At 42.1% G+C, this 20,698-nt stretch overlaps 4 protein-coding genes across 4 annotated transcripts; all 4 read left to right on the top strand.

Annotated features, from left to right (window-relative positions):
• Positions 1-1,898: 1,898 nt before the first annotated feature.
• Positions 1,899-4,606, top strand: LOC308147643 (claudin-10-like; the record flags this gene model as incomplete). The annotated part of the gene is made up of 5 exons (XM_080519923.1): positions 1,899-2,130; positions 3,648-3,809; positions 3,882-3,963; positions 4,035-4,142; positions 4,218-4,606. 5 exons carry the CDS (start codon positions 1,899-1,901, stop codon positions 4,408-4,410), a joined length of 777 nt encoding a protein of 258 aa, XP_080376049.1. The 3' UTR covers positions 4,411-4,606.
• Positions 4,607-6,413: 1,807 nt separating this feature from the next.
• On the top strand, positions 6,414-8,963 carry LOC308147476 (claudin-10-like; the record flags this gene model as incomplete). Its single annotated transcript, XM_080519621.1, has 5 exons — positions 6,414-6,645; positions 7,422-7,583; positions 7,671-7,752; positions 7,823-7,936; positions 8,573-8,963. 5 exons carry the CDS (start codon positions 6,414-6,416, stop codon positions 8,961-8,963), a joined length of 981 nt encoding a protein of 326 aa, XP_080375747.1.
• Positions 8,964-12,014: 3,051 nt separating this feature from the next.
• On the top strand, positions 12,015-14,750 carry LOC308147381 (claudin-10-like; the record flags this gene model as incomplete). The annotated part of the gene is made up of 5 exons (XM_080519505.1): positions 12,015-12,246; positions 13,792-13,953; positions 14,026-14,107; positions 14,179-14,286; positions 14,362-14,750. The coding sequence occupies 5 exons, from the start codon at positions 12,015-12,017 to the stop codon at positions 14,552-14,554; spliced, it is 777 nt and encodes a 258-aa protein (XP_080375631.1). The 3' UTR covers positions 14,555-14,750.
• Positions 14,751-16,557: 1,807 nt separating this feature from the next.
• Positions 16,558-19,107, top strand: LOC308147477 (claudin-10-like; the record flags this gene model as incomplete). Its single annotated transcript, XM_080519622.1, has 5 exons — positions 16,558-16,789; positions 17,566-17,727; positions 17,815-17,896; positions 17,967-18,080; positions 18,717-19,107. 5 exons carry the CDS (start codon positions 16,558-16,560, stop codon positions 19,105-19,107), a joined length of 981 nt encoding a protein of 326 aa, XP_080375748.1.
• Between the last annotated feature and the right edge of the window lie 1,591 nt (positions 19,108-20,698).

Consider the following 20,698-nt stretch of genomic DNA (forward strand, 5'->3'; position numbering starts at 1 on the left):
TCTTGTGGTCACAATGCCTCTGGAACGTTCGGGAGTTTGAATGCTGGAAATGCATATTTGTATGAGTGTAAGGAGGAATTTCCTTCAGAAAGGTATTTACAACGTAGACAGGTCTATTGATGACCAGCCATTTTATTGGTGACTCATCATGAATGTGTCAAGGTCATCGTCACCACATCTGAACCTAATGTGGGCAACAGGCCAACAATAATACATCAATTTCTATTGGCTTTGGTCCTGTCATTGAGGTATTTTATAGCGAACCAGTTTGACAGGTTCCAGTCTGCAGGGAAGGAACTGATGTCAGCAAACACGTGCAATGCCAACACAGACTGAGAGGGAGTAAGCACAACAAGCCACGTGAGTCAGATGCGGGAAAAGCAATGACTTAACAAAACGTGAGTGCATGGTTTCAATGTGCTTGTTGATAACCTTGTGGCTAAGAATCTGAGGGGCCTTTCACATTTAAATAGTCCAGGACTCGATCCACTTACAATAACTGCGCATTTAGGGGGGGGCTGCCGCCCAAAAAAAAAAAAAAAAACAATCAGAGAGAAAGTAAAGAAGCACTGCTCAGTGATTGGTCCAGACCATATCAAAAACTTCACAAACGATCCAAGATGGCTGACTTCCTGTTGGGTTTGGAGGATGGGTGTCAGTCGCATTTTCATACAGCTCGACGTGCTGCATATTCCTATGAAAGGTCTCGAATGTACTTGAAATGTGTTAAATGGTTAGTTGATGTTATAAATGTAAAAAAACAACAAAAAAAACCCAACAATGTCGGGGGCGCTATGGAGGCATTTTGTCAGACACAGGCACAATTACCGTATTTTCCGCACTCTAAGGCACCTAAATACCTCAAATTTTCTCAAAAGCTGCCAGTGCGCCTTATAACCCGGTGCGCCTTATATATGGAAGAATTGCTCTACTCCTGACTGCTATTTGACAGCTGAACAACCAGAAGCTTTTATTTTGACAACTCTAACTTCTCAACCGGATCTTCAGAGCGGACGACACTCCACACAACACCTTCATCACTCATGGTTGCACACCAACATTCTAACAAACCAAAATAAACTAGATGAAATAATTACTCCCTAAACTGGGGAACAAAAACACATAAACACAATCAACACAACACCAAGCCCAACAACAACCCACAATAACCTCCAACAACACAAAACATGAATCCCCATCATGCCTTGCATCCTGAGCTCCTCAGTGCAGCCGATAGCTGCAATGAATTATGGGAGTTTCTGTTTGTGGTGTTTTAAATGCAATTATTGGGGGTTCTATTTGGTTTGTGGTGTCGGTAATAATTGTGTTGTGTTGTGTTTTTGTTGCTTAGTTCATGTAGTTTAGTTTATTACCGGTAGTTGTAAGTTGTCAACCAATAGTGAAGAAGGTTTTGTGTGTAGTGTCGTCCTGGCATAGGCTGCAGGTAGGACTATCAAAATAAAGCGTGTGCACCTCTCTGGGTGTTAGAATCAGTGGAAAATGTAACCTAGTAGCTTTGAGCTAAAATAGGTTGCTGACCTCTGGTCTATTCCGTGCGCCTTATAATGCGGTGCGCCTTATATATGAACAAAGTTGTAAATTATGTCAATCAATGTAGGTGCGCCTTATAATCCGGTGCACCTTATAGTGTGGAAAATACGGTAGCTTTCAATTTTTGATTATTGTTTAAGCCGTCAAAAATGCAGCAGCTTCAGCTTTGAAAGAAGTGAAAGTGAAACCATAATTCCCTTTATTCCACGGCCTTTTCAGAGCTCGGACCTTAATGAGGGCTGCTGACTGGACAAAGCCATCTTTACGATAAGAAGAGCTACGTCGTAGCTCCGTCTTATTTCCCCACAGTTTTCCCTCCCAGCCTGCAGACCGGACCGGAGCTCACCATGAAGCACCGCACCGTGGTCATGCACCTGGAGATCAGCTGCTTCGTGTCCTGTCTCTGTGGCTGGATCCTGGTGTGCTCCACGCTGCCCACCGAGTCCTGGACCGTGTCCACGATGAGCGAGACCGTGCAAACCACCGGCCTCTACTTCTCCAACCTGTGGAGGGACTGTGTCTCGGACAGCACCGGGGTGTCTGACTGTAAAGACTACCCTTCCCTGCTGGCGCTGCCCGGTAAGACAATGAAAGATACAAAGACTCGCATTCTGGCACATTTCCAACGGTCATGGAATGATGAAGGTCCTGGGGGGCGAGGTATTGGTGGGGCTATATTTCCAGGAAGTGGATAAGACAACTTATTTAGGGATGGGAGGTCAAGAAATCTTGTACTTGCAACTGATTGTTGTAGGTTGGTGGTTCTAGTGTTATGAATTTGTTGAGGTTGTCAAGATGTTCAGGTTCATGGGTCCTGACCCAGATTGGTGGTTCCGATGCAGTTCAGGGGGATGTAGTTTGGTGGTTCTGATGTGGTTCTGGTGAAGTAGTTTGGTGGTTCTGATGCAGTTGAAGTAACGTAGTTTGGTGGTTCTGATGCAGTTCAGGTGAAGTAGTTCAGTACTTCTGATGTGGTTCTATTGAAGTAGTTTGGTGGTTCTGATGCGATTCAGGTGAAATAGTTTGGTGGTTATGATGTGGTTCAGGTGAAGCAGTTGGTGGTTCTGATGTGGTTCTATTGAAGTAGTTTGGTGGTTCTGATGTGGTTCAGGTGAAGCAGTTGGTGGTTCGGATGCGGTTCATGTTGAAGGCTCATTAAGAAGGAGAAGTCTGGATATTGTGAAATGTGCAGGTCAATCCAGGGTCAGGAAAAGTTTGGGGTGGAGGAGCCTTTGATGTCATCAATGTTGGGTTGAAGAGGTTTGGAGATCATTACGTGGAAAATGTTGACGGGGTAAATGTGTCGCACGGTTATTGGGACGTGGGCGTGGTCTGAGGCATCAACCAGGGATCTGCATTGAGCGGAGTTGTTCTTGTTGCTGTTTTGTTGTCACAGGCTAGATCTGGTTCTGCGTCATTAAGTTTGGAGATTGTGAGGCAGTCTTCAGAAAGTTATGAAATGGCTCTGAATTAGTCATGGATTGTAGATTTGTTGGGGTTTGGGGAGACATGGTTGTGTCGGTTAAAGGGTTTTATGCAGGTATTTTGTTTTGAAATTTAGCGTTAGTTTTTTTAATACTCATTTTGTTGATTTGTCCGTACTAGAACAAACAATGGAGAAAAAATGAAAAGAAAAAAAAAAACAAGACAGTGTTGGATTTCTAGTAATAAATAACTGTAAGTAATTTATGAAAAATGTAAATTATCAGTGAAAGTAATTTACTCATGAACAATTTCAAAAGTAATTGATTATATACTTAAAATGAATAAATAAATTAAAAAATTATCAAATAGAAATTATTAATTTGAATAAAGTCGTTATTTATTCATAATAATTAAAGGGGGTAACCAATCTGGAAATAGCATCTCCTTTGAGTGCACTTGGACCACAAATTGAACAATCGACCACCCCATAAAATTGAGGTTTAACATATGGAGTTATGGTTTTTCCACAACGTTTCCAAAAAGTAAACGGATCCAACTAAATCCTAAAACCTCCATCTTTGACTGTTAGCTAAAGAAACAAACCATATCCTGGAGTTGTACTTTTGTTAATGAAGTGTTTTGCTTTTTTTGCTGTACCTGTTACTTTGCAGTTTTCCTGCACACCTGCAGAGCGCTGGCGGTCTGCGCTGTCATCACAGGCTTCTTTGGATGCGTCCTCGCCCTGATCGGGATGAAATGTACCAAAATAGGCGGCTCAGAGATCGCCAACGCCAGGGTGACGTTTGCTGGTGGTTTGACCTACCTGGCTTCAGGTGAGTCTCCTCCTACCTTCTGATGTTGTTCAAACTTGACGTTGTTGTTGACAGTGTGGAACTTCCTGGTAGGATTCTGTGCTTTGATCACGTACTCCTGGTGGGCCAGCAAAGCCATCACGGAGTTCTTGGACCCAAATTTCATTGAACTGAAGTGAGTCCTTTCAAAGTAGTGAAGTGGGGATCAATGAAAGCAACCCAGGAGACATTGTCTTTGTTGTTTAGATTTGAAATTGGCGTGGGGGTTTACGTTGGATGGGGAGGCTCCCTTCTGCTCATTGGTGGTGGGGCGGTGTTGACCTACATAACAGGAAAAGATGGGCTCCCATCCAGGTGAATTTAAAATTCTTTCTTCCTCCACGTTCCTGCAAAGTCTCACCTCTCTAACGTCTGTTCCAACTCCTTCAGTTCCTCCAACAGGTCACGTAGACCGGCGATTTACACCATCGCCCGCACCCGACGGACCTACATGCAACCAGCCACGACTTCCAGAGTGACCCTGATCCCGCCGCTGTTCTACGAAGGCAAGAGGAGCCGGGCGACCAGAACGGCAATGACAACCAGAACCGGGCGAAGCTTCCCCAGGGACAGTTTCGTCTGATGTACCACGGGAAGTGTCCGACTCAAAACTGATGCTGGCTCCAAGGCACTACCACAACGACCAAGAACCGCTTCAGTCTGTTAACGTTTCGATTCAATCGACCATGTTTGTTCTTTGTAACATTTCCTGTTCACTTTGATCCCCACACATCTGTTGATTCTGGTAAAGAGAGCTAACTCGTTAGCATCGTGTTCCACCAGCCAGACAACTTGTAAATATTTGCTTACGAATGTTTTAACATTGATAAACCTCACTGATACAATGTATCACAGTTTTATTGTTATTATGATAACAAAATGTGAAAAGACTGAGTGACATGATTTCATTAACATATGAAATGTTGATCACTTCCAATTCCAATTCACTTCAGGAGTTTCACTACACTTCATCTTATTTTAACATCCAGTAAATTGCCATCTCATAATCACACATTACCAGTTGCATACTTCAGGACACAAATTAGATGAAATACAAATAAAGTTTCTATCAAAACAGTTTTCCATCTCTTCCTTTTTTCTTTGCATGTGACTGAATGACAAAAGAAATGAATGAATGTACTCACGTATTATTTCACGTACAACCAGTCGCGGGCTGTGCATTTCAGACCCAGGCCTTCACTGCTGGTCTGAGTCAATCCACCCCTCAATAACTTTTTTTATGGCTACAAAAACCATGTTACCATGCAGAAATGCAGTATAAAAATCATTTGCATCACAGATAGATACTCGTGTAGCCAGAATAAATACCTTTACGGATGAAAAAACAAATCCAAGTTCCTGTATCTTTGGAATTATTTAATAAGTATTCAAGGACAAACTCTAATTAACATCCGTCTGTGATTCAGATCTTTTTCCAAGGCCTACAGAGAAGGCCTTGAAGGCCCTGACGGTCCGCCACTGCGTACAAAAGAGGCAACAACATGGCGCCATATTTTATTGTTTTTGTAGTTTTTGCAAATTTTTGTAAGCAATTTAAAAACTTTTTGGCTCAATTTTTGTAGTTGAATGTCTTTTTTTTCCGAAGAATTAAAAAAAAAATGTTTGTGGTATTTTTGTAGTTTTTTTGTTTTTATTAGCAATTTACAAAAACCTTTTTTTGCTGGTTTTCATATGCAATTATACTTTCTTATCTTCAGAGGTCATGAGGACAGATCGCAGGACCAGTTGACATTGAATGACCCAAACACCAAATAGGTTATGAAGAAAAATATGTCTTCAAAATTACATAACTGAACCAATACAGAGGTGTATACAAAATAAATACTCGATAAAATATGTACATAATTGATGCAATTTTTGAAAATATTTAAACAATGATATATACAAATATAAATACCTGAAAACAAGACAATATTATACAACAGTCAATCTGGAAATGTGACAGTCAAACAGTTGTCTGATTACATAATAGCTGAACTTACAAGCAGTATAGTGGCAGGTCCATTTCAGTGTAAAACGTCACTTACCAAAACAATGACCGAACAATAATCTTAATTTTTGTTTGCAAAAACCCCCCCAAAAAACAATCACTCCCTGTATGCACTTGCCATCGGCCAGGCTAAGAAATCCAAGATGGCTGACATAAGGAAGACGGAATTTGTAGTATTTCGGCCGTTTTGCTTGAAATTTGCCGGGATGACCTGTCCGTCCTCCGCATCTGACAGATTGTTTGCTCAATTAGGTGTGTTAAACAGATTAAAGCCTGTCCATTCATGCCAAGTCATCGATTCATCGATTAAATTTAATATAGCACGGGTCGGAGGTGGGGGTGGGGGTTGATGGAGCTCATGTGTCCAGATGTGGGATCCAGATAAGAAGTCATCAGTAACTTGAGTCTCATGGGAACCGCCGTGATTTGCTGACTCTTGCCCTCATGCCGAGGAAGCAGCTGAACTCTTTCGCGAGCAGGTAGAAGAGTAAAGACGTCCAGTCCTCCTCTTCCTCCGCTCAGGAGAGGTTCAGTTCTGGATTATTCTCCGACTCACTACCTTCCACGTCCCAGAGATGCGGATCCGCGTGGTCCAGATCTGGGGCTTCCTGATGACTGTGCTGGGCTGGATCTTCGTGGCGTGCACCATGGCCATGGAGGGCTGGAAGATCACCTCCATCGGGGGCATGGGGGGCTCGTCCATCATCAAGGTGGCCTGGTACTGGTCCAGCCTGTGGAGGTCCTGCTTCACCGACTCCACCGCCGTCAGCAACTGCTACGACTACCCCGTGCTCTGGTCCGTGGAGGGTAAGTTCTCACATCCTGGTCCTGTTCAGACCGAGTCCACGAGACCTGAACTGGGCCCGTAAGTTCTCACATCCTGGTCCTGTTCAGACCAAGTCCACTCAACCTAATCCCCTTGTTGCTTTATTTTGTAAGCAATTTAAGAAAGTTTTAAAAACTTTTTTGAAGCAGAAGTTTCAAGCTGAAGCTTTAAACTGATATTATAAGCTAAAAGTTTAAGATGAAGTTTTATCCTGAAGTTTTAATCAGATGTTTTAAGGTGGAGTTTCAACCTGTAGTTGTAAGATTAAGCTTTAAGCTTGAGTCTTAAGACTACACTTTAGGCTGAAGTCTTAAGCCTGACTCTTAAGATGAAGTTTTAAACTGAAGTTTTAAGATGAAATTTTAAGATGAAGTTTTAAGGTGAAATTTGAAGGTGACGTTTTCAGGCGAAATTTTAACTTTTTTTAAGATTAAGTTTTAACCTGAAGTTTTAATCTTTAACTTTAATCTTACATTTTAAGCTTAAGTTGCAAGCGGAAGTTTTAACCTGAAGTTTTAACCTAAAGTTTTAATCTGAAGTTTTAACCTGAAGTTTAACCTAAAGTTTTAAGATCTATTTTTAAGCTGAAGTTTTAATCAGAAGTTTTATCAGAAGTTTTGAGGTGAAGTTTTATTCTGAAGTTTTAAGATCCATTTTTAAGCTGAAGTTTTAAGTTTAAGTCTCAAGATCAAGTTTTAATCTGAAGTTTTAATCCAAAGTTTGAACCTGAAGCAACTGCTGTGGCGTCACCCTGCAGGACACATCCAGATCGTGCGAGGCCTGCTTATGGCGGCACTTTCCCTGGGCATGCTGGGATTCGTGCTCAGCCTGCTGGGGATGGAGTGCACCTTCATCGGGGGAAAAGACCCGTCCAAGTACAAGAAGATCTACACAGGGGGGTGGTGCCACATCGTCAGTGGTGAGTGTCCGCTCTCCTAACCAGGAAGTCTCACTATTCCGCTTGCAATAGCAGTCAACCCTTCAGAGTAACGTCGTTTTGTTGCAGGTTTGTTGTCTACGTGTGGCTACGCAGTTTATGCCCAGTACGTCTCAGTAGAATACTTCAGTCCCGACTTCGACGGGCTCAGGTGTGTAAACAAACACGCGTCACTCCTGCTACTTGCTGCAGGAATGAGTTCCAACCTGCGTCACTCACAGGTACGACCTGGGAACACCGCTCTTCCTGGGTTGGGTGGGCTCGGCCTTCCACTCCACCGGCGGTTTCTTCTATCTGTGGTCGGTGTGCAAGCCGCTCTGCGGGGGCGAAACTACGTGAGTCCATGATCATTCTCCAAGATACCTTACCGTAACGTACTGTCCCGTATTGGATATTGTACTTTACCGTACCATACATACCTTACTTTAACAGACCATACCATCCCGTATTTTACCTTAACATACCATACCATCCCATACCTCACCTTAACGTACCATACCATCCCGTACCTTACCTTAACGTACCGTACCATCCCATACCTTACCTTAACATACTGTACCATCCCGTACCTTACCTTAATGTACCATACGATCCCGTACCTTACCTTAACATACTTTACCATCCCGTACCTTACTTTAACATACCGTACATCCCATACCTTGCCTTAAGGTACCATCTTGTACCTTACCTTAATGTACCGTACCATCCTGTACCTTACTTTAGCATACCGTGCCAAACTGAACTTACCGTACAGCTCCCCCAAAACACTGAAGGAATATAGATAATATAGTGTCAAACGTTGGCCACACAGGTTCTTGAGTGTAAAGACTACCCCTTTGTTCTCAAGATAACTCCTAGAATGTCGCTGGACGAGGCTCCAACTTGCAAACGTTTGCTTCAAATAGTCTCCATTGATGGACGTTCCTCTGAATCCAAAAAATGAAACCGAAAACAAGTCTTCTGTCCTTCAGGGTCATCAACATTGGAGCGCTGCCAGACCCTGAACAGAACAAGTCCACCACAGCTCTTTCCACCGTGTCGGGGATCACCTCCAAGACAAAACTCTCCTCCGTCTCAGAGCTGTCGTCTCGCTCCCAACGCTCTGACGTAACGGCCCTCTCCTCAAAGTCGAGACGCTCGTCCAAGTCGGGGGGCTCATCCAAGAGTGCACGGACCAACAGGTCAGCACGGTCCGAAGGGTCGAGGTCTGTATCGGGATCTGAGTCTCAGTCCGGGCTCTCTTCAAGCGTTTCCACTCTGTTGGAGTCGAGGAGCAGCGGCGGCAGCAGTCGCACAGTGTCGTCACTGTCCGGCAGCTCTGGGAGTGAAACGACTCCATTCCTGAAAAACGCTTACATTTGAAGAAACAAGTCGTTATGTGAACGACTGACATAAGTCAATCAGACTCTTCCTCATCTTAAGTTCACTGTTTTCACTCTGATTTTTAAGATTTTTTAACTATTTTAACTCTTTGTTAATATCTCAATAAATAAATACCTAAACCAAGCTGAAATACCATAATACACCATGGTGTACGTCGTTTCATGACAAGCCACCATTTTCTTCATGACTCATCAGGAACGGGTCAAGATCTATGTCATGGGCAACGGGCTACCAATAATACATCAAAAAAGTAGAATTTCTTGCTGCCACAAGGCAGCACCTTGGCTGTGAAAGGACATTAGCATGAGTTACAAGCCACTTCCTGTTTCATGGTGAATCATTATATATTTATTGACGCGCCATGGCCAATGAGATTATGTCTACATTTTGTTGTTTTCATCAGGAAGGACTGTTTCACGTACTGGCCAGATTTCAGGCCTTGAGGACGTACCTCCTCGGAGGATTGTGTTTCACGTGTTTCATGCATAACACAAAATGACGGACTTCCTGTTGACTTTAAGAGCATGGTTGTCAATGGCATTTTTGTGCTGCTTGATGTGCTGCACATGTCCACCAAATTTCTTCAACATAATCGTGTTTAAAGTGTTTTAGATGTTAGAAATGTGAAAACAATGCAGAGGGCGCTATGGAGCCATTTTGCCAGACATGTGTAGTGACTATAGAATATATAATATTTTCACATTTCACATTCTGACACGTGTGAGTGAAGAGCAGGTAGAAGAGAGACGAGTGGAGGAGTTTCTAGCCGATTCTTCAACACAAGGGTGAGAGTCAGCAGCTCACTTTGGTTCCCATGAGACTCAAGTTACTGACACTTCAAATCTAGAACGGGTATCATTATTAAACAAGGAAATCCTTTGTAAAATCAGCAACAATATATTGTCAGAATTATGTGATGTATTGTGGCTATTAAAATTTCCATTTGTATTTCCACGTGATTTTTTTTTTTGATTTTTTTTAAACAACCGATATTTCTCCCTCTCCATTAAAAAAAATATCTTAATTTATGTGGACCCACATATACCCCTAGTTCAGAGCTGCTATGAGCATGCCAAACCTGTAGGGGGCAGTATAGGGAAAATGCCAAATCTTTTTAAATGCTGAAAAAATCTGCAAAAAAAAAGTGCAGGATGGCAAAAAAGTTTTAAAATTGCTTACAAAAAACAAAAAACTCCTACAAAAATTGCTAAAGATTTTAAATTGCGGATAAAAAAAGACTACAACATTGCAAAAAGTTTTAAAATTGCTCAAAAAACATAAAAAATGGATAAGGGGCAAAAATGTTTTCAAATTGTTTACCAGAAAGGTATTTACAACGTAGACAGGTCTATTGATGACAAGCCATTTTATTGGTGACTCATCATGAATGTGTCAAGGTCATCGTCACCACATCTGAACCTAACGTGGGCAACAGGCCAACAATAATACATCAATTTCTATAGGCTTTGGTCCTGTCATTGAGGTATTTTATAGCGAACCAGTTTGACAGGTTCCACTCTGCAGGGAAGGAACTGATGTCAGCAAACGCGTGCAACGCCAACACAGACTGAGAGGGAGTAAGCACAACAAGCCACGTGAGTCAGATGCGGGAAAAGCAATGACTTAACAAAACGTGAGTGCATGGTTTTAATGTGCTTGTTGATAACCTTGTGGCTAAGAATCTGAGGGGCCTTTCACATTTAAATAGTCCAGGACTCGATCCACTTACAATAACTGCGCATTTAGGGGGGGGGGCTGCCGCCCAAAAAAAAAAAAAAAAAACAATCAGAGAGAAAGTAAAGAAGAAGCACTGCTCAGTGATTGGTCCAGACCATTTCAAAAACTTCACAAACGATCCAAGATGGCTGACTTCCTGTTGGGTTTGGAGGATGGGTGTCAGTCGCATTTTCATACAGCTCGACGTGCTGCATATTCCTATGAAAGGTCTCGAATGTACTTGAAATGTGTTAAATGGTTAGTTGATGTTATAAATGTAAAAAAACAACAAAATAAAACCAACAATGTCGGGGGCGCTATGGAGGCATTTTGTCAGACACAGGCACAATTACCGTATTTTCCGCACTCTAAGGCACCTAAATACCTCAAATTTCCTCAAAAGCTGCCAGTGCACCTTATAACCCGGTGCGCCTTATATATGGAAGAATTGCTCTACTCAAGACTGCTATTTGGCAACTGAACAACCAGAAGCTTTTATTTTGACAACTCTAACTTTGCAACTGGATCTTCAGAGCGGACGAGACTCCACACAACACCTTCATCACTCATGGTTGCACACCAACATTCTAACAAACCAAAATAAACTAGATGAAAAAATGACTCCCTAAACTGGGGAACAAAAACACATAAACACAATCAACACAACACCAAGCCCAACAACAACCCACAATAACCTCCAACAACACAAAACATGAACTCCCATCATGCCTTGCATCCTGAGCTCCTCAGTGCAGCCGATAGCTGCAATGAATTATGGGAGTTTCTGTTTGTGGTGTTTTAAATGCAATTATTGGGGGTTCTATTTGGTTTGTGGTGTCGGTAATAATTGTGTTGTGTTGTGTTTTTGTTGCTTAGTTCATGTAGTTTAGTTTATTACCGGTAGTTGTAAGTTGTCAACCAGCAGTGAAGAAGGTTTTGTGTGTAGTGTCCTCCTGGCATAGGCTGCAGGTAGGACTATCAAAATAAAGTGTGTGCACTTCTCTGGGTGTTAGAATCAGTGGAAAATGTAACCTAATGTCTTTGAGCTATAAAGGTTGCTGACCATGGTCTATTCCATGCGCCTTATAATGCGGTGTGCCTTATATATGAACAAAGTTGTAAATTATGTCAATCAATGTAGGTGTGCCTTATAATCCAGTGCACCTTATAGTGTGGAAAATATGGTAGCTTTCAATTTTTGATTATTGATTAAGCCAACAAAGCCATCTTTACGATAAGAAGAGCTACGTCGTAGCTCCGTCTTATTTCCCCACAGTTTTCCCTCCCAGCCTGCAGACCGGACCGGAGCTCACCATGAAGCACCGCACCGTGGTCATGCACCTGGAGATCAGCTGCTTCGTGTCCTGTCTCTGTGGCTGGATCCTGGTGTGCTCCACGCTGCCCACCGAGTCCTGGACCGTGTCCACGATGAGCGAGACCGTGCAAACCACCGGCCTCTACTTCTCCAACCTGTGGAGGGACTGTGTCTCGGACAGCACCGGGGTGTCTGACTGTAAAGACTACCCTTCCCTGCTGGCGCTGCCCGGTAAGACAATGAAAGATACAAAGACTCGCATTCTGGCACATTTCCAACGGTCATGGAATGATGAAGCTCCTGGGGGGCGAGGTATTGGTGGGGCTATATTTCCAGGAAGTGGATAAGACAACTTATTTAGGGATGGGAGGTCAAGAAATCTTGTACTTGCAACTGATTGTTGTAGGTTGGTGGTTCTAGTGTTATGAATTTGTTGAGGTTGTCAAGATGTTCAGGTTCATGGGTCAGGAAATAGATTGGTGGTTCCGATGCAGTTCAGGGGATGTAGTTTGGTGGTTCTGATGTGGTTCTGGTGAAGTAGTTTGGTGGTTCTGATGCAGTTGAAGTAACGTAGTTTGGTGGTTCTGATGCAGTTCAGGTGAAGTAGTTCAGTACTTCTGATGTGGTTCTATTGAAGTAGTTTGGTGGTTCTGATGCGATTCAGGTGAAATAGTTTGGTGGTTATGATGTGGTTCAGGTGAAGCAGTTGGTGGTTCTGATGTGGTTCTATTGAAGTAGTTTGGTGGTTCTGATGTGGTTCAGGTGAAGCAGTTGGTGGTTCGGATGCGGTTCATGTTGAAGGCTCATTAAGAAGGAGAAGTCTGGATATTGTGAAATGTGCAGGTCAATCCAGGGTCAGGAAAAGTTTGGGGTGGAGGAGCCTTTGATGTCATCAATGTTGGGTTGAAGAGGTTTGGAGATCGTTACGTGGAAAATGTTGACGGGGTAAATGTGTCGCACGGTTATTGGGACGCGGGCGTGGTCTGAGGCATCAACCAGGGATCTGCATTGAGCGGAGTTGTTCTTGTTGCTGTTTTGTTGTCACAGGCTGGATCTGGTTCTGCGTCATTAAGTTTGGAGATTGTGAGGCAGTCTTCAGAAAGTTATGAAATGGCTCTGAATTAGTCATGGATTGTAGATTTGTTGGGGTTTGGGGAGACATGGTTGTGTCGGTTAAAGGGTTTTATGCAGGTATTTTGTTTTGAAATTTAGCGTTAGTTTTTTTAATACTCATTTTGTTGATTTGTCCGTTCTAGAACAAACAATGGAGAAAAAATGAAAAGAAAAAAAAACAACAAGACAGTGTTGGATTTCTGTTTACTGTAAGTAATAGATTACTGAAAGTAATAAATAACTGTAAGTAATTTATGAAAAATGTAAATTATCAGTGAAAGTAATTTACTCATGAACAATTTCAAAAGTAATTGATTAATTACTTAAAATGAATAAATTAATTTAAAAAAGTATCAAATAGAAATTATTAATTTTAATAAAGTCGTTATTTATTCATAATAATTAAAGGGGGTAACCAATCTGGAAATAGCATCTCCTTTGAGTGCACTTGGACCACAAATTGAACAATCGACCACCCCATAAAATTGAGGTTTAACAGATGGAGTTATGGTTTTTCCACAACGTTTCCAAAAAGTAAACGGATCCAACTAAATCCTAAAACCTCCATCTTTGACTGTTAGCTAAAGAAACAAACCATATCCTGGAGTTGTACTTTTGTTAATGAAGTGTTTTGCTTTTTTTGCTGTACCTGTTACTTTGCAGTTTTCCTGCACACCTGCAGAGCGCTGGCGGTCTGCGCTGTCATCACAGGCTTCTTTGGATGCGTCCTCGCCTTGATCGGGATGAAATGTACCAAAATAGGCGGCTCAGAGATCGCCAACGCCAGGGTGACGTTTGCTGGTGGTTTGACGTACCTGGCTTCAGGTGAGTCTCCTCCTACCTTCTGATGTTGTTCAAACTTGACGTTGTTGTTGACAGTGTGGAACTTCCTGGTAGGATTCTGTGCTTTGATCACGTACTCCTGGTGGGCCAGCAAAGCCATCACGGAGTTCTTGGACCCAAATTTCATTGAACTGAAGTGAGTCCTTTCAAAGTAGTGAAGTGGGGATCAATGAAAGCAACCCAGGAGACATTGTCTTTGTTGTTTAGATTTGAAATTGGCGTGGGGGTTTACGTTGGATGGGGAGGCTCCCTTCTGCTCATTGGTGGTGGGGCAGTGTTGACCTACATAACAGGAAAAGATGGGCTCCCATCCAGGTGAATTTAAAATTCTTTCTTCCTCCACGTTCCTGCAAAGTCTCACCTCTCTAACGTCTGTTCCAACTCCTTCAGTTCCTCCAACAGGTCACGTAGACCGGCGATTTACACCATCGCCCGCACCCGACGGACCTACATGCAACCAGCCACGACTTCCAGAGTGACCCTGATCCCGCCGCTGTTCTACGAAGGCAAGAGGAGCCGGGCGACCAGAACGGCAATGACAACCAGAACCGGGCGAAGCTTCCCCAGGGACAGTTTCGTCTGATGTACCACGGGAAGTGTCCGACTCAAAACTGATGCTGGCTCCAAGGCACTACCACAACGACCAAGAACCGCTTCAGTCTGTTAACGTTTCGATTCAATCGACCATGTTTGTTCTTTGTAACATTTCCTGTTCACTTTGATCCCCACACATCTGTTGATTCTGGTAAAGAGAGCTAACTCGTTAGCATCGTGTTCCACCAGCCAGACAACTTGTAAATATTTGCTTACGAATGTTTTAACATTGATAAACCTCACTGATACAATGTATCACAGTTTTATTGTTATTATGATAACAAAATGTGAAACATGTGAGTGACATGATTTCATTAACATATGAAATGTTGATCACTTCCAATTCCAATTCACTTCAGGAGTTTCACTACACTTCATCTTATTTTAACATCCAGTAAATTGCCATCTCATAATCACACATTACCAGTTGCATACTTCAGGACACAAATTAGATGAAATACAAATAAAGTTTCTATCAAAACAGTTTTCCATCTCTTCCTTTTTTCTTTGCATGTGACTGAATGACAAAAGAAATGAATGAATGTACTCACGTATTATTTCACGTACAACCAGTCGCGGGCTGTGCATTTCAGACCCAGGCCTTCACTGCTGGTCTGAGTCAATCCACCCCTCAATAACTTTTTTTATGGCTACAAAAACCATGTTACCATGCAGAAATGCAGTATAAAAATCATTTGCATCACAGATAGATACTCGTGTAGCCAGAATAAATACCTTTACGGATGAAAAAACAAATCCAAGTTCCTGTATCTTTGGAATTATTTAATAAGTATTCAAGGACAAACTCTAATTAACATCCGTCTGTGATTCAGATCTTTTTCCAAGGCCTACAGAGAAGGCCTTGAAGGCCCTGACGGTCCGCCACTGCGTACAAAAGAGGCAACAACATGGCGCCATATTTTATTGTTTTTGTAGTTTTTGCAAATTTTTGTAAGCAATTTAAAAACTTTTTGGCTCAATTTTTGTAGTTGAATGTCTTTTTTTTCCGAAGAATTAAAAAAAAAATGTTTGTGGTATTTTTGTAGTTTTTTTGTTTTTATTAGCAATTTACAAAAACCTTTTTTTGCTGGTTTTCATATGCAATTATACTTTCTTATCTTCAGAGGTCATGAGGACAGATCGCAGGACCAGTTGACATTGAATGACCCAAACACCAAATAGGTTATGAAGAAAAATATGTCTTCAAAATTACATAACTGAACCAATACAGAGGTGTATACAAAATAAATACTCGATAAAATATGTACATAATTGATGCAATTTTTGAAAATATTTAAACAATGATATATACAAATATAAATACCTGAAAACAAGACAATATTATACAACAGTCAATCTGGAAATGTGACAGTCAAACAGTTGTCTGATTACATAATAGCTGAACTTACAAGCAGTATAGTGGCAGGTCCATTTCAGTGTAAAACGTCACTTACCAAAACAATGACCGAACAATAATCTTAATTTTTGTTTGCAAAAACCCCCCCAAAAAACAATCACTCCCTGTATGCACTTGCCATCGGCCAGGCTAAGAAATCCAAGATGGCTGACATAAGGAAGACGGAATTTGTAGTATTTCGGCCGTTTTGCTTGAAATTTGCCGGGATGACCTGTCCGTCCTCCGCATCTGACAGATTGTTTGCTCAATTAGGTGTGTTAAACAGATTAAAGCCTGTCCATTCATGCCAAGTCATTGATTCATCGATTAAATTTAATATAGTACGGGTCGGAGGTGGGGGTGGGGGTTGATGGAGCTCATGTGTCCAGATGTGGGATCCAGATAAGAAGTCATCAGTAACTTGAGTCTCATGGGAACCGCCGTGATTTGCTGACTCTTGCCCTCATGCCGAGGAAGCAGCTGAACTCTTTCGCGAGCAGGTAGAAGAGTAAAGACGTCCAGTCCTCCTCTTCCTCCGCTCAGGAGAGGTTCAGTTCTGGATTATTCTCCGACTCACTACCTTCCACGTCCCAGAGATGCGGATCCGCGTGGTCCAGATCTGGGGCTTCCTGATGACTGTGCTGGGCTGGATCTTCGTGGCGTGCACCATGGCCATGGAGGGCTGGAAGATCACCTCCATCGGGGGCATGGGGGGCTCGTCCATCATCAAGGTGGCCTGGTACTGGTCCAGCCTGTGGAGGTCCTGCTTCACCGACTCCACCGCCGTCAGCAACTGCTACGACTATCCCGTGCTCTGGTCCGTGGAGGGTAAGTTCTCACATCCTGGTCCTGTTCAGACCGAGTCCACGAGACCTGAACTGGGCCCGTAAGTTCTCACATCCTGGTCCTGGTCAGACCAAGTCCACTCAACCTAATCCCCTTGTTGCTTTATTTTGTAAGCAATTTAAGAAAGTTTTAAAAACTTTTTTGAAGCAGAAGTTTCAAGCTGAAGCTTTAAACTGATATTATAAGCTAAAAGTTTAAGATGAAGTTTTATCCTGAAGTTTTAATCAGATGTTTTAAGGTGGAGTTTCAACCTGTAGTTGTAAGATTAAGCTTTAAGCTTGAGTCTTAAGACTACACTTTAGGCTGAAGTCTTAAGCCTGACTCTTAAGATGAAGTTTTAAACTGAAGTTTTAAGATGAAATTTTAAGATGAAGCTTTAAGGTGAAATTTGAAGGTGACGTTTTCAGGCGAAATTTTAACTTTTTTTAAGATTAAGTTTTAACCTGAAGTTTTAATCTTTAACTTTAATCTTACATTTTAAGCTTAAGTTGCAAGCGGAAGTTTTAACCTGAAGTTTTAACCTAAAGTTTTAATCTGAAGTTTTAACCTGAAGTTTAACCTAAAGTTTTAAGATCTATTTTTAAGCTGAAGTTTTAATCAGAAGTTTTATCAGAAGTTTTGAGGTGAAGTTTTATTCTGAAGTTTTAAGATCCATTTTTAAGCTGAAGTTTTAAGTTTAAGTCTCAAGATCAAGTTTTAATCTGAAGTTTTAATCCAAAGTTTGAACCTGAAGCAACTGCTGTGGCGTCACCCTGCAGGACACATCCAGATCGTGCGCGGCCTGCTTATGGCGGCACTTTCCCTGGGCATGCTGGGATTCGTGCTCAGCCTGCTGGGGATGGAGTGCACCTTCATCGGGGGAAAAGACCCGTCCAAGTACAAGAAGATCTACACAGGGGGGTGGTGCCACATCGTCAGTGGTGAGTGTCCGCTCTCCAAACCAGGAAGTCTCGCTATTCCGCTTGCAATAGCAGTCAACCCTTCAGAGTAACGTCGTTTTGTTGCAGGTTTGTTGTCTACGTGTGGCTACGCAGTTTATGCCCAGTACGTCTCAGTAGAATACTTCAGTCCCGACTTCGACGGGCTCAGGTGAGTAAACAAACACGCGTCACTCCTGCTACTTGCTGCAGGAATGAGTTCCAACCTGCGTCACTCACAGGTACGACCTGGGAACACCGCTCTTCCTGGGTTGGGTGGGCTCGGCCTTCCACTCCACCGGCGGTTTCTTCTATCTGTGGTCGGTGTGCAAGCCGCTCTGCGGGGGCGAAACTACGTGAGTCCATGATCATTCTCCAAGATACCTTACCGTAACGTACTGTCCCGTATTGGATATTGTACTTTACCGTACCATACATACCTTACTTTAACAGACCATACCATCCCGTATTTTACCTTAACATACCATACCATCCCATACCTCACCTTAACGTACCATACCATCCCGTACCTTACCTTAACGTACCGTACCATCCCATACCTTACCTTAACATACTGTACCATCCCGTACCTTACCTTAATGTACCATACGATCCCGTACCTTACCTTAACATACTTTACCATCCCGTACCTTACTTTAACATACCGTACATCCCATACCTTGCCTTAAGGTACCATCTTGTACCTTACCTTAATGTACCGTACCATCCTGTACCTTACTTTAGCATACCGTGCCAAACTGAACTTACCGTACAGCTCCCCCAAAACACTGAAGGAATATAGATAATATAGTGTCAAACGTTGGCCACACAGGTTCTTGAGTGTAAAGACTACCCCTTTGTTCTCAAGATAACTCCTAGAATGTCGCTGGACGAGGCTCCAACTTGCAAACGTTTGCTTCAAATAGTCTCCATTGATGGACGTTCCTCTGAATCCAAAAAATGAAACCGAAAACAAGTCTTCTGTCCTTCAGGGTCATCAACATTGGAGCGCTGCCAGACCCTGAACAGAACAAGTCCACCACAGCTCTTTCCACCGTGTCGGGGATCACCTCCAAGACAAAACTCTCCTCCGTCTCAGAGCTGTCGTCTCGCTCCCAACGCTCTGACGTAACGGCCCTCTCCTCAAAGTCGAGACGCTCGTCCAAGTCGGGGGGCTCATCCAAGAGTGCACGGACCAACAGGTCAGCACGGTCCGAAGGGTCGAGGTCTGTATCGGGATCTGAGTCTCAGTCCGGGCTCTCTTCAAGCGTTTCCACTCTGTTGGAGTCGAGGAGCAGCGGCGGCAGCAGTCGCACAGTGTCGTCACTGTCCGGCAGCTCTGGGAGTGAAACGACTCCATTCCTGAAAAACGCTTACATTTGAAGAAACAAGTCGTTATGTGAACGACTGACATAAGTCAATCAGACTCTTCCTCATCTTAAGTTCACTGTTTTCACTCTGATTTTTAAGATTTTTTAACTATTTTAACTCTTTGTTAATATCTCAATAAATAAATACCTAAACCAAGCTGAAATACCATAATACACCATGGTGTACGTCGTTTCATGACAAGCCACCATTTTCTTCATGACTCATCAGGAACGGGTCAAGATCTATGTCATGGGCAACGGGCTACCAATAATACATCAAAAAAGTAGAATTTCTTGCTGCCACAAGGCAGCACCTTGGCTGTGAAAGGACATTAGCATGAGTTACAAGCCACTTCCTGTTTCATGGTGAATCATTATATATTTATTGACGCGCCATGGCCAATGAGATTATGTCTACATTTTGTTGTTTTCATCAGGAAGGACTGTTTCACGTACTGGCCAGATTTCAGGCCTTGAGGACGTACCTCCTCGGAGGATTGTGTTTCACGTGTTTCATGCATAACACAAAATGACGGACTTCCTGTTGACTTTAAGAGCATGGTTGTCAATGGCATTTTTGTGCTGCTTGATGTGCTGCACATGTCCACCAAATTTCTTCAACATAATCGTGTTTAAAGTGTTTTAGATGTTAGAAATGTGAAAACAATGCAGAGGGCGCTATGGAGCCATTTTGCCAGACATGTGTAGTGACTATAGAATATATAATATTTTCACATTTCACATTCTGACACGTGTGAGTGAAGAGCAGGTAGAAGAGAGACGAGTGGAGGAGTTTCTAGCCGATTCTTCAACACAAGGGTGAGAGTCAGCAGCTCACTTTGGTTCCCATGAGACTCAAGTTACTGACACTTCAAATCTAGAACGGGTATCATTATTAAACAAGGAAATCCTTTGTAAAATCAGCAACAATATATTGTCAGAATTATGTGATGTATTGTGGCTATTAAAATTTCCATTTGTATTTCCACGTGATTTTTTTTGTGGTTTTTTTTAAACAACCGATATTTCTCCCTCTCCATTAAAAAAAATATCTTAATTTATGTGGACCCACATATACCCCTAGTTCAGAGCTGCTATGAGCATGCCAAACCTGTAGGGAATGTGACCTGTATAGGGAAAATGCCAAATATTTTTAAATGCTGAAAAAATCTGCAAAAAAAAAGTGCAGGATGGCAAAAAAGTTTTAAAATTGCTTACAAAAAACAAAAAACTCCTACAAAAATTGCTAAAGATTTTAAATTGCGGATAAAAAAAGACTACAACATTGCAAAAAGTTTTAAAATTGCTTAAAAAACATAAAAAATGGATAAGTGGCAAAAATGTTTTCAAATTGTTTACTGAAACGCAAAAAATAAAAACTACAAAAATGTTTAGTCTTTAAATTGCTTACAGAAAACAGCAAAAAAAAGACAACATGAAAAAAAAGTTTTTCAATTGCTTCCAAAAACCCCAAAAGATGGGAAAAAGATTTTAAGTTGCTCTAAAAACAAGAGGCAAAAGAAAAGTGTTTGAATTGTTTACTAAAACATAAAAGAAACTAAAAATATTGTTTAAAGTTTTTAAATTGCTATCAAAAATGAACA

The sequence above is a fragment of the Blennius ocellaris genome (genome assembly GCF_963422515.1).
Source record: "Blennius ocellaris genome assembly, chromosome: 24".
Taxonomy (NCBI): Eukaryota; Metazoa; Chordata; class Actinopteri; order Blenniiformes; family Blenniidae; genus Blennius; species Blennius ocellaris.